The sequence below is a fragment of the Chelonia mydas genome, chromosome 4 (assembly GCF_015237465.2).
Source record: "Chelonia mydas isolate rCheMyd1 chromosome 4, rCheMyd1.pri.v2, whole genome shotgun sequence".
In the NCBI taxonomy this organism is placed as follows: domain Eukaryota; kingdom Metazoa; phylum Chordata; order Testudines; family Cheloniidae; genus Chelonia; species Chelonia mydas.
The window spans coordinates 39,420,402-39,441,886 of record NC_057852.1 but is presented as its reverse complement, the minus strand read 5'-3'; the positions used below and the strand labels follow the sequence as shown (position 1 = coordinate 39,441,886).

General features: G+C 40.7%; 1 protein-coding gene, 1 long non-coding RNA gene and 1 other non-coding gene across 5 annotated transcripts in view; 1 reads left to right on the top strand and 2 right to left on the bottom strand.

The window, feature by feature from the left end:
* Window positions 1–12,188, top strand: part of PRSS12 (serine protease 12) — a 66,308-nt gene extending 54,120 nt beyond the window's left edge. For all 3 annotated transcript variants that reach the window (XM_007054444.4, XM_027833945.3, XM_027833941.3), the window contains 2 exons: window positions 6,026–6,306; window positions 8,577–12,188. In XM_007054444.4, coding sequence (XP_007054506.2) covers window positions 6,026–6,306; window positions 8,577–8,884 — 589 coding nt within the window. In that variant the 3' untranslated portion in view covers window positions 8,885–12,188. The remainder of the gene's footprint in view (window positions 1–6,025; window positions 6,307–8,576) is intronic.
* Window positions 12,189–17,680: 5,492 nt separating this feature from the next.
* On the bottom strand, window positions 17,681–20,441 carry LOC114022376. The gene is made up of 3 exons (XR_005225110.2): window positions 19,978–20,441; window positions 19,460–19,502; window positions 17,681–18,623 (listed from the first exon to the last, which is right to left on the bottom strand). It is a non-coding gene; the product is annotated as an uncharacterized LOC114022376 (long non-coding RNA).
* Window positions 19,589–19,719, bottom strand: LOC114022499. Its single transcript, XR_003566582.1, has one exon. It is a non-coding gene; the product is annotated as a small nucleolar RNA SNORA24 (small nucleolar RNA).
* Window positions 20,442–21,485: the final 1,044 nt, after the last annotated feature.

The window sequence follows — 21,485 nt, the reverse complement described above, 5'->3', positions numbered from 1 at the left end:
AGAAGCACTGTAGCTAATTCATACTTCTGTGCATTTGTATGAGAAGATGCCTTTCTCACCCTGTTACACTTTATTGGAAATTACAGTTTGTTATTCAATCAGCCTTCTTGAATCTCCTGTTTTTCACCATATTGCTAAAAATTAACAACATCCATAACACAAGCAGCAAGCAGTGCTCAAACTAAGGAGAATGTAGTTCCTCTTGTTATGTGAGGAAGATGAGCTTCAATAGGCAGGGGAAAGAGGACAAAGAGATAAGCAAGTTTCTCTAGCTAAATGTGTACTGGTTGAGCCCCAACTGGCAGTATAGAGTCCAATATCAGAGATCATAAACCACTTTCCTTCTTGCTGTAGTGCTGGTTTAGCAATTAGAAGAAACATTTTTTAAAATAATGAGGTTCTTATTGTTAAACCTATACTGAAGGAAGAAAGAAAGCAGTCTGATGTCTGACTTGACAAAGCCCTGGCTGGGATGATTTAATTAGGGTTTGGTTCTGCTTTGAGCAGGGGGTTGGACTAGATGACCACCTCAGGTCCCTTCCAACCCTGATATTTTATGATTCTATGACATTAAGTCATATAGCTGGTGTCAGATATTTAACACTATTCTGACCTCCAGCAGATTTCAAAATGGTGAATGCAGTGACAAACATTAGGGCACATACTCAAATTTGTGCACTGTAATGTTGTGGGAAAATCCATATCTACTGAAATGCAACTGTAACCTTTTAATTTAAAAAAATATTCTGATTCTACAACATAAGAGGTGCCTCTCTCCATTTGAATTTAGAAGGTTAAATTTCCATTAGGTCACTGAAAATACACCTGAAAAGTATATGGTTACATTCATTTGTATGCACAAAACCCTTATTTGAATGTACAAAATGGGTGCATGGGTGGACAAACACCTGTTTCTGTGTAATAAATGATTATTTTCCCAAACAATTACCAGTATTACATGGGCAACTATTCAAGGGTTTCATTCAAGCAGACAAAAGTATACCTATAATTTGTATGCCTCTGACTGATACACTAGGCAAATTGCAGATATTTACTTTTAATGCTCTTGACTCTGCATCTTTCTATCCTAATACAGTAGGGACATTCAGACATATATTAATAAAATCACTAATACAATGTTTTCTAACTTTTATCAAGGATTATCTGTAGCAGTATGTTTCTGTGTATAGGCTTCCATTGGGAATAGAGAGCTATTAATGGCAATGAGATCAGCATTTAAAAAAGGCCCTAAGGCAAAAATCATTGGACTATCTAGCGTTGTGTAAGTGGCAAAGGAAAGAGCATCTTTTGCTAAACTGAATAGGCTCACATATTGCGTTATTTGGTTTCCCGAGTGAGATTCAACCAAATGTTTATATATAGTCACAGAGTTATGAAATTTGAGCAGAGAAAACAAGTGAGATGTCAATAAAAAACAATGTATATTCCATTTTTGTAGGTTGTGGTTGCATTTAAGTGAACATATAATCTCTTATATTAGACCACACTTAAAAGAGCCATTTACTGTTACAAAGGAGAAATTCTGTATCAGTTTCCTTTGTAGATTCTTAGTTTCTTCAGTGAAAATTAAAAAAGTTGGCTAATATGTTGGTAACATCAGCCAAACTCTTATCCTGTGAGTATGTAAACTGGGAGATGTGACACTGGAGGAAAAGTATTTGGCTGCCAACTTAATCCATTCCAGTGTCAGGATACCCTTTACATTCCAAGCATTACATTTGTTCTGTAAATAATCTCTGTAAGAGTGAAGGGAGACTGTGCTCAAACTGTGCAGCCTTAACCATTCAGCTACCTTGATCTTGTCCAGCTTGGTGAGCTACACAGGGATAACTGTGGAGTTATTTCTTTGGCAGGGTGTAAAAATGTTTCTGAAGAGGTATGTTTATTCCTCTGTTATGATAATTTCACAGATGAGAAGTAAGAAAGATGAAATGGAGTTTGACTTTGATAGTGTTCCAGTTGCAAAGTACATCACTGTGGAGTGTGTTCCATCAACTTCAAGTGGGAACAAAATCAAAGCCTTATAAACAGAGTGTGAAAAGCCTGCCAAGAAGTCTCATTACTAGGGGTGTCATATACTAGCACTCAGCCTCAGGCATTTTCATCAAAAATGAACATGGCTCTGATTGACTTAAAGAGCCCTTGATTTGGTAATGTCACATCTCATAGCCTTTTACTGAGTTTACCCTGCAACTGATACAGAAATCCTTAAGTCACTTTCCAGAAGGTACCAACATTACTTCTGCAGCCTACTATCCTATGCTCCTTATAGTGATCAGGCAGCAAAGACTGCTCATGTGCTTATTGAATTACTTCTGCACCTTCATGCAGAGATGGGCGTACCATGATTAAACAAGGAAACCGATTCATTATGTTGCTAAAATTTTCCATATTTTCAGGCTTACTAGTATTTTTCACTAATAAAGCACATGTCTATACATGAATATGTAGGAGCACTTTGAGCTCTATAGTTTTCAAGAAATATTGCTGAAAAATGTGCATACAACCCATGCTTAGTCCATCTTTGGAGCTCATTTAACATACTTGTATGTAAACTACAGTTTCTAACAAGTTCCCAGGCAGCATTAGCAAACAAAACCCATAACCACTCTCAGGTTCTAGAGCCACAGCCAAGATGTACCAAAAGATGTACCAGAAAGATGTTTAAATTTCTCATATAAGTCAAGAATTGTGAAATATCAGAAAACAGACAGAATATGAAGCTATGTAAGGCAGGGACTCTGCTATTTAACACAATTAACCTATTGTAGCAGTATATATGTAAAAATTCAAACTATACTGTGATCTCAAAGTGCTTTATGAAAGAGAGTATAACATATGGGGAAAATAAGGCACAGAAATAGACTTGCCCAGGCTCACACAGGAGGGGCAACAATGAGAACTCAGGTCTCCTGATTCTCAACCTAGTACCTTATCACATTGGTACACATGATAGTTAAAGTTGTAGTAAAAAGGAAACACAGGAAAAGACATCTGAGACCAGTGTAGAACTACACATCAGTGATACAATAAAATTAGAATATAGAGGTTTTTAAAAGACCAAATTAGGCCTACTGCTTTAAAACACAACAATTATCACTCTAACTGCTTTTACTTTGTGTGTAATGCATTGAAGTAAAGACCATAATAACCCAGACATCCAAGAACACTGGCTAAATCAGCACACCAGAGACTGACCACTAACTTACATGCTGGATGTAGTGACTCAATGCAGTCAATAGATTTGCCCTGTTTAAAATAAGGTATGTGCTGATCCAAACATGGAAGAGTGGGATTCTTCGTGGGATTCTCAGAGCAGGAAATGGTTAGCATTACTGACAGGCTGCAGATGTCAGGGATTTTGACAGCTCTGCTTTGATGCAGAATTTTGGACTTTACTGCTGATGTCATAGTTCAGATGATGTATCATGCTCCAGAAACCAGTTGTGGTCTAATGGACTTTGTTATTGTGGAAAATCTCCTTCGAAGCTATACCAGAGTAAATACCATATCTTAGGGCCCAATCCTACTCCCACTGAAGTCAGTTGGAATTTTGTCATTTATTTGATCAGGCACAGAACAGAACCTTAAGGTCAAATAGACACTTTTATTACTGGAGAAACCATGAGGTGTTTAACAGTGAAGATTTAGAAACTTATTAAAATTTTCATTCTCTGGTGAGAGGAGCCTTAGAAATAAGATCAGCAAACACTCAAACATGCTGGCGGGGACCAAAAGCTTCTGAATATACTGAAATAAGACATCAATAAAGGGAGCACTATTTTTTCATCCCTTTATTTGAAGGGACACATTCCTGTTGTTCCTAATGATCTTTGGCATTAGCATTAATGCTCAGAATTCTCCAAGGACACTCCCTAATGAAAATGGATCCACTGCTAAGATATCAACAGATTGATGTTTTGTCTAAACAGTAAGTTGGGTATTGCTAAAAAGATACCTGCAAATGTGGAGTTTTGTTTTGTTAAAGACCTTTCAAATAAACCTAATAAATCCAAGCTGGAAAAAAAAAAGAGGAAATATCTTCATTAGTTTATTTTTCAGGCATGAGATTATTAAAACTTCATCAATAGTATGTTCTGATCATACAGACTCACTGGTTAGTTTTTCTGAGAGTATTTTAAGAAAGATCCATGTAAAAACAAGATCAGTTTTTACAACTCCGTAATCTTCAGCTATTATGGGCCAGCTGCAATTTTTTGGATTGTAATTTCCAGCCACAAAGGAAGTACAGTGTAGTGGATAAGAGTATTACGAAGAAAGAACAATATTAGTATTGTTAAGGAGGCTGTTAAAGACTTTCTCCAGTACCATAAAGCAACCTTCACATAAAATGTAGAAAATACATCAAATGATGATGTTGCAATTTTAAATAATTCTTCCTGCTTAATTAGAGCAAAACGTAATAAATATATTGGGCCATATCCTGCTGGACTTCTAAGTTTTTACCCAGGTTAAACTCCCACTGAATTCCACAAACAGTACAAGTTTTTCTTGAGTAAGAAGTGAATGAGGCCTGTAGAATTTGACCCTATAACATGTCATTTTATGGGGAAGGCCAGGAAAGCTGCCTGAATTTAGAATTAGAGCTGGTCAGGAAATTTTTGATTATTTCATCAGAAAATGCTGATCCATTGCAACTTTTCCTGGGAATGTATCAGTTTTGACTAATTTATCAGGTCCAGGATGGAATTTCCACTCAAAACCAGAGAAGGAGATCCCAGAATAGCTGACGACCTGGTAATTAGGGCTACACATCTGGGATGTGGAAGTCCTAAATTCAAGTCCCTGCTCTGCCTGACTTGACCCTAGGTTTCTCACATTCTAGCTGAGTTCCTTAACCACCAGCTATCTTGGGTAGATGTTTCTATCAATCAAAACATTTTGAAAAGTCTGATATATCCCACTGAAGAACAGGAAAACATTTGAAATCTCAAAATCTTTTGCAGAACAAGAAAACCTTTTCCTGCCCAGCTCTAATGATAACAGATACTCAGTTCTATGACTATATGCTGCTCAGGACCAGCCTGAGGGACTCAGCCTTTTCCTGCCTACTCTTGAGCAAAGCTAAGTACACCCAGGAAACAGTGAGACCCTGGAGGGCATGAAAATTTCCAAGTGGAATAGAGGGTATGTGGAGAGAGTTTTGAGAAATCTCTGCCTGATATTTTTACACATTTATGTTGAACTATTACATGTCCTAGTTATCTATTTACTATAAAAGGGACTTCTCAGGAAGAGAGTCAAAAGGCCGTGTGATTTTAGATTAGGGTTAAAAAAATAATTAAAAAACCCAACACTTCCCCAGCCTAACTAGTTTTCTTTTTCTGGAAATAGCCCTGTAAGTCCTAACCCTCAACAGTAGTAAACAGATATCAACAATCATGATCAGGTGTGGGATATCCCACACAAGCAGCTGCCTGTGCTTGAACAGCCTTCAGGTATCTGGGGACATGGGTCCTTCCTGCCTTCTATAATTTTTCCACTGCTCTTTCATTAGTATAACTTTAGTTCAGATGCGTAGAGGCCTTCATGCTCAGGTGTCCGCCAAAAAAGTGTTTAGTATTAATCAACATTTTCTTCATTCAAGGCTGAATTTTACAGTTGTTTTCCTTTCATGAGTTTATTTGGGAGTATTGCAGTACTGTTTAGTCTTTACTGGTGGTTTTATATTGGATGTTTGTATTACTCATAATTATTTTAGGTTTTATTGGTCCCTGCTTGTTCTTTTAAAATAATTGTCTACTCTAAAAATGAATACAGGAAACTTTCATTATCTGTATGGCTCAAAGCAAGGAGAATGCACCCTTTGGAATTTCAAGACACTTCTGAATTTCACATAACCATTGTTGAGATAATTGGGTTTACCACTAATAAAACTACTTTAGCATTGTCATCTATATGATTAGTAAAGAGACACTTTGGTCAGTTGGTTGTCTATTTAGGTTGCGAATTTGTGTGATGTGAGCCCTGGTCTCATCCTCAGGTATGGCAACAATACTCGGAACTATGCCGTGCGAGTTGGGGATTATCACACGCTGGTTCCTGAGGAGTATGAGGAGGAAATTGGAGTCCAACAGATCGTGCTGCACAAAGAATACAGGCCTGACAGCAACGACTATGACATTGCGCTAGTGAGGTTGCGGGGACCAGAAGAACAGTGTGCCAGATTCAGCACCCATGTCTTACCTGCATGTTTGCCACTGAGGCGAGAGCGGCCACAGAAAACTGCCCCCAGCTGTTACATCACTGGGTGGGGTGACACAGGTGAGAGTGATTTATATATTAATACACCCAAATTTTCCTCTGCCTCACCCACAACAAAGATTGACTATTTCTTAACCAATTGTTTAATTTGCTATTTCTAACATTCAAGGTGGAATGACTGTACCGGGTTCCCTCATTTTAAAATAGGAGAAAAGCTTTTGTTTGCTTGTTCTCTCCCTCAGCCCCTCCATCATTGTAGAGGAATAAAAGCACTAGTTTCTTTTAATTTAGTTTGCGCTTAAAAAAAAAAAAGAAGAGTGGAGCTGTCACTAACCTTGTCTCTTCACTCTCCCAGACTGTACAATGAATGACATTAAATGGTACTGTTAAATCATCCACTCACTCCTACAGCCTCCTATCAAATGGGAGCCCACACATTCACACCCCTTTAAAAACACAATACCAGCTCTGCCATATTTAGTCTTATTAATGAGGACCAGAAATGCTTTTACTGATTTATTTAAGTGACACCAGGATATCAAATGAAAAATGGCCACAGCACGTATGTAACGGAGAATCAAGCGCACTTTCTTTCTCCTCTATTGCTGCCACTGCCATTTTCCAAATCCCAAATTTCAGCAGCTAGATTTGAGTGAAAGAAGATCCTACTGAAGACGCAGGGGAGGCAAAGCACATTTACAATCAAACTTGGATAACTAGCAGGTCCTGTTACTTTACTGAGTGCGGAAGGAGTTTCTTCTCCAGAGGGCTCTGTTCCTTTGTAAATTAATAACCATGTTTTACTTTTATGTTTTTATTGGGTTCACGACAGTGCAAAAAGAAGCCAACTTTTTAATCCTTTAATCTTCTGACTCATTAAAATTGGCAAGAAAATGTGGTTAAATATCAGTTCTCTCTTTTTACATTAATTAATCTGTGTGCATGTATGCACACATATCTATGAGAGCATACTGAAAATACGGAGAACTAAAAACTGGGAAGAAAGGTTTTCAGTACTGTATGTGTTTTACAAAAAAACCCCACACCTCTTAGTGTTTTAAGTAATTCACTGTATAAGAGCTCTGAAATAGTACCACTAAATTTAGAACTTCTATTTAAATGGAAATACTAGCTACTTCAAAACTTACTTTAAATGCAATAAATTACATCATTGCAACATTTACTGAGATTTTAAATGTTCTCTGCAATCAAGTTTGTTATACAAGGGTAATTAAGGATTTTTTAAAAACAAAAAATGCTGCTGTTGTCACTTTTTTCAACTGAGAGAGAGAATCATGAGGCATGAGATGAGTTTTTATGATGTGTTACAGAAAAAATATTCAAATGACTTAAAATATGGAATCTTACTTGGACCTCTACTTCTAAAGTGAAATAACCATTTGGGCTATTCCAAAAATTCAAACACATATATATTTACATTAAAAAAAATCTTTTGAAATTATTGAATTTGAAGATTTGCCGCTACTTACTGCACCAAACATTCAAAAATGTTCAGCCTACACAACAATCTAGTTCCTTCTGAATGAACTTTATTAGAGACCAGTATTTTATTTTGACAAAAGGAGACTGAAAATATGTTGAAACAACACTGAGATTTGAGACAGAACTTTTGTTTAATTAAGTGTGATATTTATGAAAGGTGCTAGACTGACAACTCTGAAGTCTATTTATGCAGTGACAGTGCTAACTTCTCTACCTTGTCTCTCAATTGAAACCTTGAGGAATCATTTCTTGGGAGAAAAGGGTAGAATGGTCTCATTGACTTTAGTTTCTCAAGGAGACTTATCGCATAGTGATGGTAATTTTTTGTAAGAGCAGATTTATAGTTGGCCAACTGTTTACTAGGAACCAGACTGAAAGCATGAACTCCATTTGATATATTAACACCGAGTAGCTTGCTAGATGATAAAGACTTCTGATCATTACCAAATAAGGTGGCTTTGAACAGTGACCTAGAGATGAAAATCCCTTCTGCCAATAGCCGCATAGCCATTCAAACTATCTAAGAATAGCTTTCCCACTACATTTAAGTATTACATCGTATATTTTTGTAGAATCAATTACCTAAAATGTAACAAAAAAATCCTGTCTTGTGAAGTATCTGTGATACAAGTGCTGCTAAACCAAATGTCTTTCTTACAAGTTGCAGTCTTTTGAGGGAGTTGAGGTCTGCATCCTTTTCACCTTTTTTAATTAATGCTGTAACACTGTATAGCAATATTTAAGTCACATTAATAAATGCAGTTAAATCATACCTGATTTGGTGATCGTAAGTCTCTCAATACCAGTTATTTGGCCTTTCTTTACAGGAAGGGCCTATTCAAGAACATTACAACAAGCTGCCATCCCCCTACTTCCTAAGAGACTTTGTGAAGAGCGTTATAAGCGAAGGTTCACAGGGAGGATGCTCTGTGCTGGAAACCTCCAAGAACAGAAACATGTGGACAGTTGTCAGGGAGACAGTGGTGGACCACTCATGTGTGAACGTCCAGGCGAAAGCTGGGTTGTGTATGGGGTTACTTCCTGGGGTTATGGCTGTGCAATCAAAGACTCTCCAGGTGTCTATACCAAAGTCTCATCCTTTGTACCCTGGATAAAAAGTGTGACCAAATTGTGATCATCCCGACTCAGAAACAGTAAGCATTAATAAAAGGAAGTTTCTGAGTCAGACGGGGCAGCTTGAACAGCACAGCCAATGCACAGCTGGGGCCCACACTGGGTGGGAAATGGACACATTCTTCTGTTTTGCATGTTTTTATTTTTGTTGAATCAAGGATGCATATTCACACTACTTGTACAGTTACAGATTAATGTGAAATTTCCTTCATGTTGAGCAAAAGTTTATATTTGTATGGAAAAATGCAATATACATAAAGTTGGAGGGGAAAAGGGGCCAACATTTTACTCCAATATTGGATTGGGACAATTTGAGAGTTCAGTAGACTAGTTACTCCCCACGAGAAGACTGCACTGGCATTTATGCTTCAGGTTCCTCCCAGAATAACTTCTAATCCGCACTTCCAGAGTAACCTATTTAGGTCGATGGTTGCCCCATTTAGAACTCCTCTAATTTTAAAAAAAGGCATTGTCCTTCTATTCCGTCTCATCTATGTTTCAGGTTTAAGCGCAGCACAGGCTTTGCATGCACAGGTCACATTTGTCACTGGATCATTCTTAGTAACACAGTAGGTCTACACCCTTCGCTAGAGCAGTTTGATTGCAAGACCTGCCAATAATTAAAACCCAATTCTTCAGAACAAATGTCCACACAGGTTAGCGTCCCCCACTCCCCGAATAATGCACAATGTCCAAGTACAACTGGTCAGTGCAGCAAGGTAGAGTAAAATTCCTGCAAATAAAGTGCCCTGTACACCTACGTGTGCCAGATTAAAAAATAAAAGGGGGTGGGGGAGGTAGGGGCATATTTGAATTTCTGAAACACAGAGTATCTTCATTTAAAGAAATGCCAAAAAACAGGGCACATGCTATTTTTGGTGAGAATTACATTGTCCTATCCTGACATCCACTACTAACTATGGATGCACCAAAAGCACTGGCCTAAAGGATACAGAATAAGCCAAACATTTTCCTTGAATAAAAATGAAGGTTACTTACCTATAATAGGAGTTCTTTGAGATGGGTCTGCATATTCACACTTATAGGTACTCCACACTTACAGGTACTCACTGCCTTGTGGTGCCTTACAGCAAACACCTCTTCCAACAGTGTCAGCTGGAGCAGTGTTTCCCAACCTGTGTGCCAGAGCACACTGATGTGCCACCATGCTCAAACAGGTGTGCCGCAGAATTTTTTGAAAAAGTACGTGTGAGGTCATGGGGGAAAGCCACCTTCTAGTTGGCTGTCTCCCTCACTGCCCTGCCTCCTCCAGGGACGGAGCAACCAATCAGAGCTCAATCTCCTGCTCCTGTGTGAGCAAGGGGTTCACTTCTCTGTCCCTCCCCTTCCCTGCTGTAGCCACAAGGTGAGGGGAAGAGCCCGTAGAGCTCGAGGTGTGTCATGGCAAAGAAAATATTGGGAACCACTGAGCCAGAGTGCTCCTGTATCCCTCACCCCTCCCCTCAGCATCACAACACACTGAAAGCGAGGCTATAAGGGGGGTGGAGTGTCCTCACCACCTCAGGTCCTTCCACTGCAAAGCAAGAGACACGGAATAACAAGGACTCTGTCAGAGAAGGGAAGGTAGGAAGCATGAATACACAAACCCATCTTGAACTCCAGATACACTTAAGTAACCTTCATTTCTTCTTTGAGTGGTTCTGCATATTCCCACTTACAGGATAGACTGATAAGCAGTGCTGAAACTAACCTGGAGGCAGAAACAAATTCCTAGTTGAATAGATTGAGGCACCCCCTTGCCAAATCTGGCATCCAGGCTAGAAGCCAAGTCCAGACCACAGTGCCAAGTGAAAGTATACACCTAAGTCCAGGTTGCAGCTTTGCAAATTTCAGCATCTGCCACCTGCCTAAGGCAAAGGAAGTAGCCAGAGCTGTAATGAAATGCTGTTGGATTGCAGCAGGTACAGGGACTTTTGCCAATGTGTAGAACTCAGCAGTACATTGTTTAATCCACTGAGAACTACCTTGTCCTTATGAAAAGAAGTTAAAAATGTGAGTCAGCCACAAGGGCATTCAATTCACTTACTCTCCTGGCTGATGCAACGGCAATAATGAAAACCGCACAGGCAAACATGGCTGCTCAAGAGCAGACAGATTCAAAGTCCATTCATGCACACCCATTGTAGGTCCAGTCTGGCAGCTACATAATACCAATACCTGCAACATATTTTCTTGCAGATAGTTCATCCAATTCCTAATCAGCTTGTTCATATTACATTTATGACATGAGAAAAAAAATTAGAGCCCAAAGCCAAATGACTACAGGTTAGTCCTTTCAAATTCTAAGATTTTTCTTTTCACAATGCATGACTAAAAAATAATATAATAGCCAGTTTTCTTAGTCCTCTACCCCCAAAAAATTCATTCACACCTGTGTTTCCTCAGCTGATTCTCTAATAAATACTACTCTCAAGACTATAGAAACCTATGATTAAACACTATAAAAAGTATTTCACAGTGAAAAAAGCAACCCTTATTGCTGTGGCAATACAAGTATTAATGATGCAAAATTATAAATTAGTCCATAAGGAATAGTCACTGCATTATTACATTGTTATACTAACCTTTCTTTGTTAGTGGTCTCAAAATTATTCAAGATAAACAAACATGAAACTTGTGCTATTTCTAGGATGCATGGGATGCCCATTAGGGCATTCTAAATTGTTATACACAAATATTTTCTTTGCTCATGACATCTTTGACAAACTATCACTTTTTAAAAGATGTAATGAAACCTCTGTAGGCCAAGGAACATTCAAGTGTGTGAAATGTGGCCATTCAATGTCATCAAATTGCCAATGTGTGATTGTACAATATTGTGACAAGTAACTACTATTTAATAGTATGTGGTTCCCTTCCCGACTCTGGAAATTCCAGTTGTGACAATGTGTTGTGGCCTTTTGTGCACAAAATGCAATGCTTGTACTAATATTTGATAGATATGTAACTAAGTGTTACACTCATGTCTGTATGTATCCATGTACACGTTCAGTTCTGTTACTATTATCCAATTTCACACCTTAGTTAGCATGCAAAAGAGTTGTGGCAATATTGTAGACTCCCTACATGTGATTTAATTCTTATTCAGACTTGGCCCTCAATTTAATGGCAATGAATGTGTTTTAAAGGGCCATTCCCAATTTAAACATCTTGTTGGAATTGGTGCTATATTAGTATAATCAGATGCGTTTATACACTATTTGTACAACTTTCTGTAATTTTGCACTATTTGGAGAATATAAAACACTGTATGTTAGAAATGCAAATAAATATATTGGGTTCAACATCTGGAGAGCCTGCTGTTATCTGAAACAATCAGATGATGCAATCTGAAGTTATTAACATTTCATTGCTTATATACACAAATCTTTGTTGTTTAAAATAACTAAAGTGAATCTGCTAAATGAAAGGGAGGAAAATCTAACAAAAAAAAATCTGTGTCATAGAACCCTTGCCATACAGGGTGCATTGCTTTGAGAATTTTGTAGTGAAGTAGATTATAAAGCGCAATAAGCTAGGAAAGAAAGGTGTTGGGGTGGGGATGTGGAACTGTCTGATTTTTAGAACCCGGATCACCAAGAATCAGATTTGGAGAATTTAAGAAAAATCATCATGTAGTAGAGTAGTATCCATTTAGATTTCTTAGCAGTCCATTAGTTTTTGCTTACTGGGCTCTTTTCATGAGAAGCTTGACTTCAGTAATTAACTAGATCATCATTTCTCAAACTGGGGTCTGCATACCCGTGGGGCTCCATGGGCTCTGATCAACTCCTCCTCCCAGCACCTCCTGCACAGCCGTGGGAGGGAGGGGGAGGAGCAGGGATGGGGCACACTTAGGAGAGGGAAGAGGAGGGGCAGGGGTGGGACCTTGGGGAAAGCAGTAGAGTGGGGGCAGGGCTTGGAGGTGAGCGGTGGGCTTGGGGGTCTGCAAAAAATTTTCAATCAAAATGGGGATCCTCAGGTTGCTAGTCTGAGAACTGCCGAACTAGATTTTAAAAAGTTGCACTAAAATTTTATCCAGACAACATGCCATTTTTATCTGAAGTAAATGGAGTTGGCTTATGTTTTACTACTTTATATTTTTTTCAGTGAACCTGTACAGTGTCAACTGGTATAATAAAAGCTGCCACATTTATTAGAACCCCTCTTCATAGGTAAAAGTCAATGTATATAATAATTTATGTACAAACTTCAATATAGGAAGTGTGCCACACTATATTTAATCAGCTAACAATGGTATGAATTTTAATAGGCGGAAAAGTGTATTTTGAAGAATTTTGTGGATCAGTTTTTGCCAAAGCTTTTCATATCCAGACAATTTTTTTTTAGGGAATAATCACTGAGCGGAATTTTCTTCTGGAATCTAGAATGAACCAGCTAAACAAGTCTTGCTATATTGATAGAAATTAAGAAACAATACAGACCTGAGATAAATACCTCTGCCAATGCAGGATTGCTAACTACAATATACTCTCCAATGTTTTGCACACTTTTGGTCTTACCATTTTCAACTCTGACTTAAAAATATTAGAACCTTGTCGCTATTACTCCATTTCATAGCCATAATGCATCACTAGCGTAAGCAATGGTGGAAGCCACAGACAAGACTTGGGGCATTTTATCATAGGCGATGAGATTACAGTGACAAGCTTGAGATATGTATCCTACTTTCCATCATTACTTTTACTAGTGAGAATTACAGCGACAAAAGTTAGTTTACTTTGATGTATTCTAGTAAACACCCTTTGAGTCAACATTTCCCAGATTTCTGAAAGCTGACCCCTCTTCAACAAAAATGAAACCATTCACTCTCCCCTTCAACACCATCATGCATTGTTAAAGGCCAATAACTCAATTTATATATTTTCCACCCTGACCACCTGTGGGATGTGCCCCACATTTTCAGAAACATTGCTTTAGGTCCAGCTGCATGTAGTATTTGAATCCCCCCCCCCCAGCTTCTCCAACCCCTCAATGCTTTTTATTATTCTATGCATTTTAATCTAATTTGTCAACATCCTTTCAGATATCATCAATTAGACACAGGCTTCTAGATATAGTTTCAGCAGTTCTGTACAGAGACGGACTATGTGCTTGTTGGTCCATGAGAGAATCTTTCAATATAAAGTTTATTTTAAACGTAACAGTGCTGTCATGAATTAAAACATTTTTCTTCTCAGTGATGAAGTGCAGAACCAGTGCTTGGAAAAATGTATGAGTCCTTGAATTATTTATACTCACCCATAGGCGAGGTTATTAGTGCTGTCACATTACAAGATAGCAGCCATAAAAATATCATTAGTTACGCTGACATCCAAGTGAAAAAAAACATCTGATCAAGCTCTGGAGTTAGATATAAATATTTGTAAGCTGCTTGGAATCTTAAGACTAAATTTTCAGAGGGTATGAAAGCAGATGTTGGCTCTGAATAGCAGAGTAACTGCCACTGAAACTGTTAAAACGAAGACAAAAATGGTAATCAGAAATAAATGATTGTGAAGCCCACAGCTTGCAGAGTATCAGAAAGTTGGGGTCCTCAATTGTGAAATTTTACAAAACATTGAAACTATGTCATAAAATGTTGGACAGTAAAGATTTAGTAATAGTACTTGAGCCAGGAGGGCTTTATATAATTTTCAAGGACTGACTACCATAAATTCCAGACAACAGGTCCATGATGATTGAATGATTACATGTCTTAGTGTAACCAGTTGCAGGCCTAAGTGTCTTTTGGTATTAAAATCCCCAAATGCAAATAGAGTAACAAAGCAATGTATTTACTTCCCTAAAATATATCAGCATTGTTCACAAATGTTAGGAAAAAAAACTATTTTCTTCTCCAATCTCTGCATATTCTTTCCCCAAGCTCAATTATTTGCAACATCCCCCCCCCCCCCATTTATAAACATCTACTCATCTCACCAGATCTTTGATTCAGACCAGACCTAATGGCATCCCATTAGCTTGCTATTACCCTGTAGCTTATACTTGCACTAAACAGAACACCCCTGCACAATACCTTCACCTGATAGTTTTTAAATAGAACAAATTAGCTATTTACAAACCCCTAAAGCTTGCCTTTATTGAGGTGCTCAAGATTTCTCAGCCTGTGCTACATCTTAATACTGGTCACTGACAGCCCCTCTTAATAATCTTTATATTTGTACACTTATTTATCAAGGTATTTCTACATGAGAAGTAGGAAAAGTGCTTAGGCATTTTTCCTTTGATGTGTTCTTCCTTAGATACATCCCTGTACTGTAGTTCTAGTCCCCCCCCAATGTTTTGCTGTCGGAGCTCAGCAAAAGCTGTCTCAGCCCCATTTCACTTCCACCACACTCCTTGCGTATGTTGCCTAGCTGTCTGGTTCCTGTCATAGGATGTGATACCTAGTCAAGCCAGTCATCTGTCCTGCATGTTCTAGTCCTACTCAAGAATTTGTCCCCATAGCACTTTCCAAATTTCTCCCAGAGCAGCTGCAGTTGGTACTTGACAGATCAAGTCCAAGGGCATCTTGCTTTCTCTCCTCTGCAGCAGCAACCCCTAGTGGAGGAAGATTTCCTGGTTTCTTTGGCCACGGCTACACTTGTTAGAGCGCATTAAAGCGGGCCCTACCTCACAATGCGTCCACGCTGGCAAGGCACATGTAGTGCACTGACTCCATGGCTAGAGCGCTCCTGGTAATCCACCTCAGCGAGTGGAATGATGTTTGATGCACCCCCGCTAGAGCACCACAGTGCCAGTGTGGACGCCCTGGCCTATTAATGTGCTCTGACCGGCCTCCAGAAGTGTCCCACAATGCCTGTTCTAGCCACTCTGGTCATCACTTAACTCTACTGCCCTGCCCTCAGGTGACCAACCATCAAACCCACCCCTTAAATTTTCTGGGTATTTTGAAAATCCCCTTCCTGTTTGTTACAGCTGCTTGTTCAGGTGTTTTTTCCCCACACATAGAAGCAGCTAAAAATGAGAACCTACCACCCCATGAATTTCTGCTTCTCTGTAGATGGCCGTTGATCCAGCATCAGAGTTGAAGGAGCCAGTACTCTCAGTGACGATGTTTTCTCCTTATATTTGCTTTTTTTTTTTGGCTAACAAATTGATGTTATGCTATCAGACAAAAAGTGATACCGACAGATGTTCAACTCCCTTTCAATACACAACAGAGGTACACTTAGAACAAGTGGAAGACAGGCATATCCCACAAAATTAGTATAAAATTCTCATAATTATGCATTCACATGGTTCCAATTTACCCAGGACAGCGACATAACACTTTGGTAAACTCCGTGACCTGTTATCACGTGGGTGTAATTACAGTTTGGAAGAAATACCCATGGGAAGTAGTAGTGCATGCACTTCCCTCAGCACCCCTCCCCCGAAAAGGACTAAGGAACGATTATTCAAAGTTTAATTACTGAAGATGAGGCATTCTACCCATTAACCATTTTAAATTTACCAATTTGGGTGTACAGTCCCAGCTCCAAGCTAGATAAACCATTTGTTTTAACACTATCATTTGTTCTGCTTAAGTACCATAGCTGTGCTTTAAGAACATTTATTCTCACATGGAAGAACAAATGCTTTTAAGGGATTTGCTTAGAATACCAATGTTAGAGAGCATTCTATTTGACCTAGCTCAGTTACACATTTTAAAAACAGTCTGATTGTGAAAAACTGAGTTCAAAACTCATAATTAGGAATCCAAACAAACTTAACTGCTCTTCTGCTAAATTTAAAATAGCAAATTAACAGTGACACCAATGTTTAAAGCTCTTTTCTTTACGAAGTATTCGTGCATTGCTCAAACACAAAGTGATGAGTAGTAACTGAAGGACCACTAGCATTTATACGGCAGATGTGCTACTTTATAGAGCATACTTCAATAGCCTGTGGCAAAACTTTAAAAGACAGAAGTTAAATAACCAATAATTTGGTGTTTTTTGCTTTTCAAAAGGAACTACTGTAAAACATTTCAGTACAGTTGTATCTGTTCAACCAAGCTTTTCACTTATCTGTGGAAAATGTAGATATTCAAAAGAATGCCTTTTAGTAAAAAGCACAACAGACATATGAATTAAAGCTATAAACTGTTCTTGCAAAGCCCCCAGCCTGTTATGGGAATTTAAAAAAGGAAAATAGCAGCTCATTAAAAATAAAGACTCGCCAAACAAAGCACGACAAAACCCTGTTTCCTGAATTATTTAGGTGAACCTCCTTGAAATCTAAAAGAGAAATCCTTGACTATTTAAGAGCTTAACATTAGTTATCCTTTGATATGTTTCACATGTACGATAAGTTACAAGCAGCTAAGTATTCCCCTTCAGTTATTCAGTACCTACTAACTATGGGCCTGGAATGTGCTCAACTATCGTTCAGGACTAGGGCTTTAATTACAATATTCTCACGGAAATCTGTTTAACCACCACACCCCATATTCTTCATGACTTACGTCATTCTGTAAAGTTTCTAAATAACTTTGGCAGGCATTGGCACATTCAGTTTTCTGGAAGTATCCTTTACCAATGAGCTGCATTAGGTCAAGTTTACGCTATAAACTTTTGCTGACATAGCTACATCAGTGCGGTGTGATCTGAGAACATAGTTGTGCTGGCATAAGTCCCCACCAGAGACAGCAGCAAAACTATGCTTTTGCCAGTATAAACTATACTGACATATCCATACTGGAACAGCAATCCTTGTGTAGACATGGCCCTACTTGGCAGTAATGCTAAAGAAAGAAAGAATGACACTTGCAATAAGAATATACAAGAAGTTGTGTAATCAGTGTATTTTATTCAAATGGCTTAGTATTTTTGTGAATGTAATACTTTAAATATCTGTAGTGGTGCGGTTCTCCCTCTGTAGTTACCAAGGACCATTAATTTCTGAGATGAGAATTGTGGCTGTTCTGAGGAGTGCAGTTTTATTTGTTCCTTCTAGTTTCACCACTTACAAATGCAGCACATGATCTCAAGTTATCTGTCCAATATTTGGATTATAAATAGTTAGTGGAATCAATTCAACAAAAATTTGGGGGTGTTATAAAATTAAGTCAGATATTTAGAATTAGTTTTTTGCAGGAGAAAGAAATAAAACAGTGAAAGTTTTAATTTCTCCCTAAACCTAAAAAGTTACACATTCTATATATACATATTTAAATAGGTGGAAGGGAGATGAGGAAAGATTATGATTTTTGCAGCAGAAGCACGAGCTTTAGAAACTCTTTTTTGCTTTTGTCCTAGCAACCCACTTAGTTGCTTGATTGCCAGCCACACTGCTGCATTAAGTCAGCTGGCATGGAAGTCTAAAGGCAGTGCACTGCAGCTTCCAAGAGGCTGTGTGTGGAACTATGAAAAGACAGTCTTCATGAACCAAATGGCATCTCAAGTTTTTAGGACCCATCCAAAAAAATCCAATTTTCACTACCCTCATACACACCAGATTTTAGCATTTATTGGACAGGTTTTTTTAACACTGGCTCATGTTGCTGGCTGGCTGCAGCCTTTCTTGGGTTGGGTTATGATGTTGCACCACTTTCCAAAGCAAATAGTACAATTTTCACCGCTGGCTCTCCTTCCAACCAGCAATCAAAAGGGGTTTTTTGTTTTTTTTAAAATGGCCCTTGAGCAAACTTGTTTTACTTCAAGTTTCTACAAGTCTGGCTGTGTTGTTTACCCCACCTTCTTCAAAGTCGTCACAACTTAGGAATGTTTGTCCTGCAAAAAACAGAGTTTGAAGTAACTGAAAGTGCTTCCAACAACAAAGATTAAAAAAGAGTACCACTACATCCTATGCTTTACTTAAAGGCAGTTTTGAAGTTTACAATCAAATTAGATAAATACAGTTATCTTGCTGGATTGACTAGAAAGTTTGTTCACAGTACAACTTTCCTATCTGTGATTAATTTTGCACTACGGATTTTGTTAAGGTGTTGTGTTATGCCAGCCAGTTTCAAGTATTAAAAGTAGTCCTGAAGCAACAAAATTTAGGTACGTTTTCTAAAAGCCTCCCCAGTGTGAGGTCACCTTTATTAACCAGTCTGAAACAACACAATAACCTTTTTAATCACAGAAATGTTTACCTGGAACACATACAGGAAACATCCAATACGTCAAAACACATACAAAAAGAGCAGCATATTTAGGCTCCCACTGAAGGGACAGGAAATGGCTAAAATAAGCTAAAATGTGAACAGGACTACTCCTTTTAGTAGTAAAGACACTGAGCATTAATAGTCAAATGCACTCTTATCAAACGATTTGTATATAGACACAGCTTTTAATTTCCCTAGTTTTTATTGACTTCTATCCCAAATTACTTATTTTAATCTTGGTTTGGATTTTTTTTCAGCCTGTACTTGACTATGGTACACATTCCAAACCACCACACTGTGGGACAGTTAAGTCTAACCCAGTTGTTTTAATACCAACTTCAACACAGGGCAAATCAGTTTCAGTCTTAACCCCAGACCAAGCAGGTTGTTTTTTTTTTTTTTAAATAATTACAAGACTTCATCTCACTTCCGAGCCCAGATTTAAAGCAAAGCACTTACCTGGCAACAGATGGTTGCCCTGGGTCTCAAGTCTGCTAGGACCCTGGAAGAGAGCACAGAGACGGAAGGGAGTGAGGATTGCTGGGCTCTATCAGCCAGGCACGTGACTGCCGAGCTTGGACATGACACACGTGTTCCTTGCCCCAGTCAGATACTTTCACCAATTAGATAGTGAAAGCTTTGCCAAAAAGCAAGACGCTGCTCTTCCATGGCTAGGAAGGGAAGCTGCCACAGGAGGCAGGTCCCACGGATTCATGGACTGATGCGATCGGCGGCACCGAGACAACCCCACCCCACACGCACACCGGGGCCGGGCCCAGGCCCAGGGCCCGCGGTAGGTGCCAGCCGCCACACGGACCCGACGCTCCTGCGGCTGGCGGCACGCGGGGGCGGCCGGTACCAGAGCAGCGGCGGCAGGCCCTGACTCGCTCCCGAACCGTCGGAGGAGACGAGAGTGGATAGTGCGGTGCGGGCCCGGAGCTCAACATTTCCCTCCTCCCGGGCGTGACGGCTCCTACCTGCTGCATCCCGCTCCCATCGGCGGCGGCTCCGCGCCGGTCCGGTCCCCACCTGCAGGGACACAATGAGCCACGTTACCGGAAAGGCGGCGGCCTCCTCCTCCGCCGCCGCCTCTGGCCACGCCACCAGCGCCCCCTACCCCGGCGCCATGGTCTCCTCTCCGCCTCCCGCGCCCCAGCCCGCGGTCAGCGCCGCGCGCCCGGAGCGTGGAGCACCCACGCGCCGGCCAGAAAGGCAGGCCTCGGCCAGGCGGGAGCGCGCGCCAAGCAGAGCGCCGGAAGAATTGAGCCCCGTAGCTGGGAGCGAGACGGGGCCCGTTCTCCGGCACGGAGGGAACGTCGCTCCCAACCCCAACCGAGCGGCTACCGCTGCCCTTCCTCAGCTAGAGCAAGCGCGCCCGTGGCCGCCCGCCACGCGGCTCTCTCTCGCCAAGGCAGCAACCCCGCCCCTTCCGGCAAGGCGTACTTCCGGCGTGTGTGAGGGGGGCGTGGCTGCGCCCTGGCCCCTCCCCGTGGGCTAGGGGCTGTCGCTCCTGGCGGGCGCGAGTTCCCCCTTCTTCTCCGCGCTGCGACTGCGCAGGTGCGAGCTGTCCTGTTCGGGGCCTACCTCGCGCGCGGCTGGAGGAGGGAGCGCGCGAGAAAAGACCCTGGTGGTTCCCTGTCAACCGCGCGGGGTCGCAGCCGGGGAGGTTGCCGCGTGCTCTGTGCACACTTAGCTGAACGTTACTGATACACCGGCTGCACCCGAATTCCGTCCTGTGTGTGCGCGCGCGCGCCTGTGTGTTATCTGCATTGGTCCGGAGCAACTTCTGGGGGGAGGGATAGCTCAGTGGTTTGAGATATTGGCCTGCTAAACCCAGGGTTGTGAGTTCAATCCTTGAGAGGGCCATTTAGGGATTGGGGGCAAAAATTGGGGATTTGAGCAGGGCCCTGAGGTCCCTTCCAACCCTGATATTCTATGATTCTGTGAAAGCTTGGCTCTCCTATGCAGCTGCCCAATGGTTCCTGGGGCACAACAGCCAGTTCAAGATATAGAAGCCCCTAGGGTGCTTATGTATCCTCAGGAGTTGCACACGTTGTCCATAGGCTGAGTGTATTGCACAGACCTCGGGGAACCTTGCATTCCTCCATTGCCAATCCTCCAGAAACTCCCTGTGTGTTGTTTCAGGACCCCTTTTGGTCATGCCATGGATTTTGTGTGTCCCCCCTTGGCCCCCTTTCCCTCATTTCTCCCTCCCTGTTTCCTTCCATAGCAGGACCCCCCATTCACCAGGGGTCCGGACTGCCCCATAATTCCCCCTCTCCCCATACCAGGGGAAATGTGTGCATTCTCATTCTGCTTTCTCCCCCATGCCTCCCCATTCCCCCATATCAGGGTTCCCCATTTTCCCATAGCAAGGGATTCTTTGTGCCTCCTATTCCTGCATTACCCCAGTGCTTCTCTCCCATACCAAAGGCTCTTTGTGCACCCCCTTTCCACCCATTTCCTCTCCCTCCCATACCTGGGT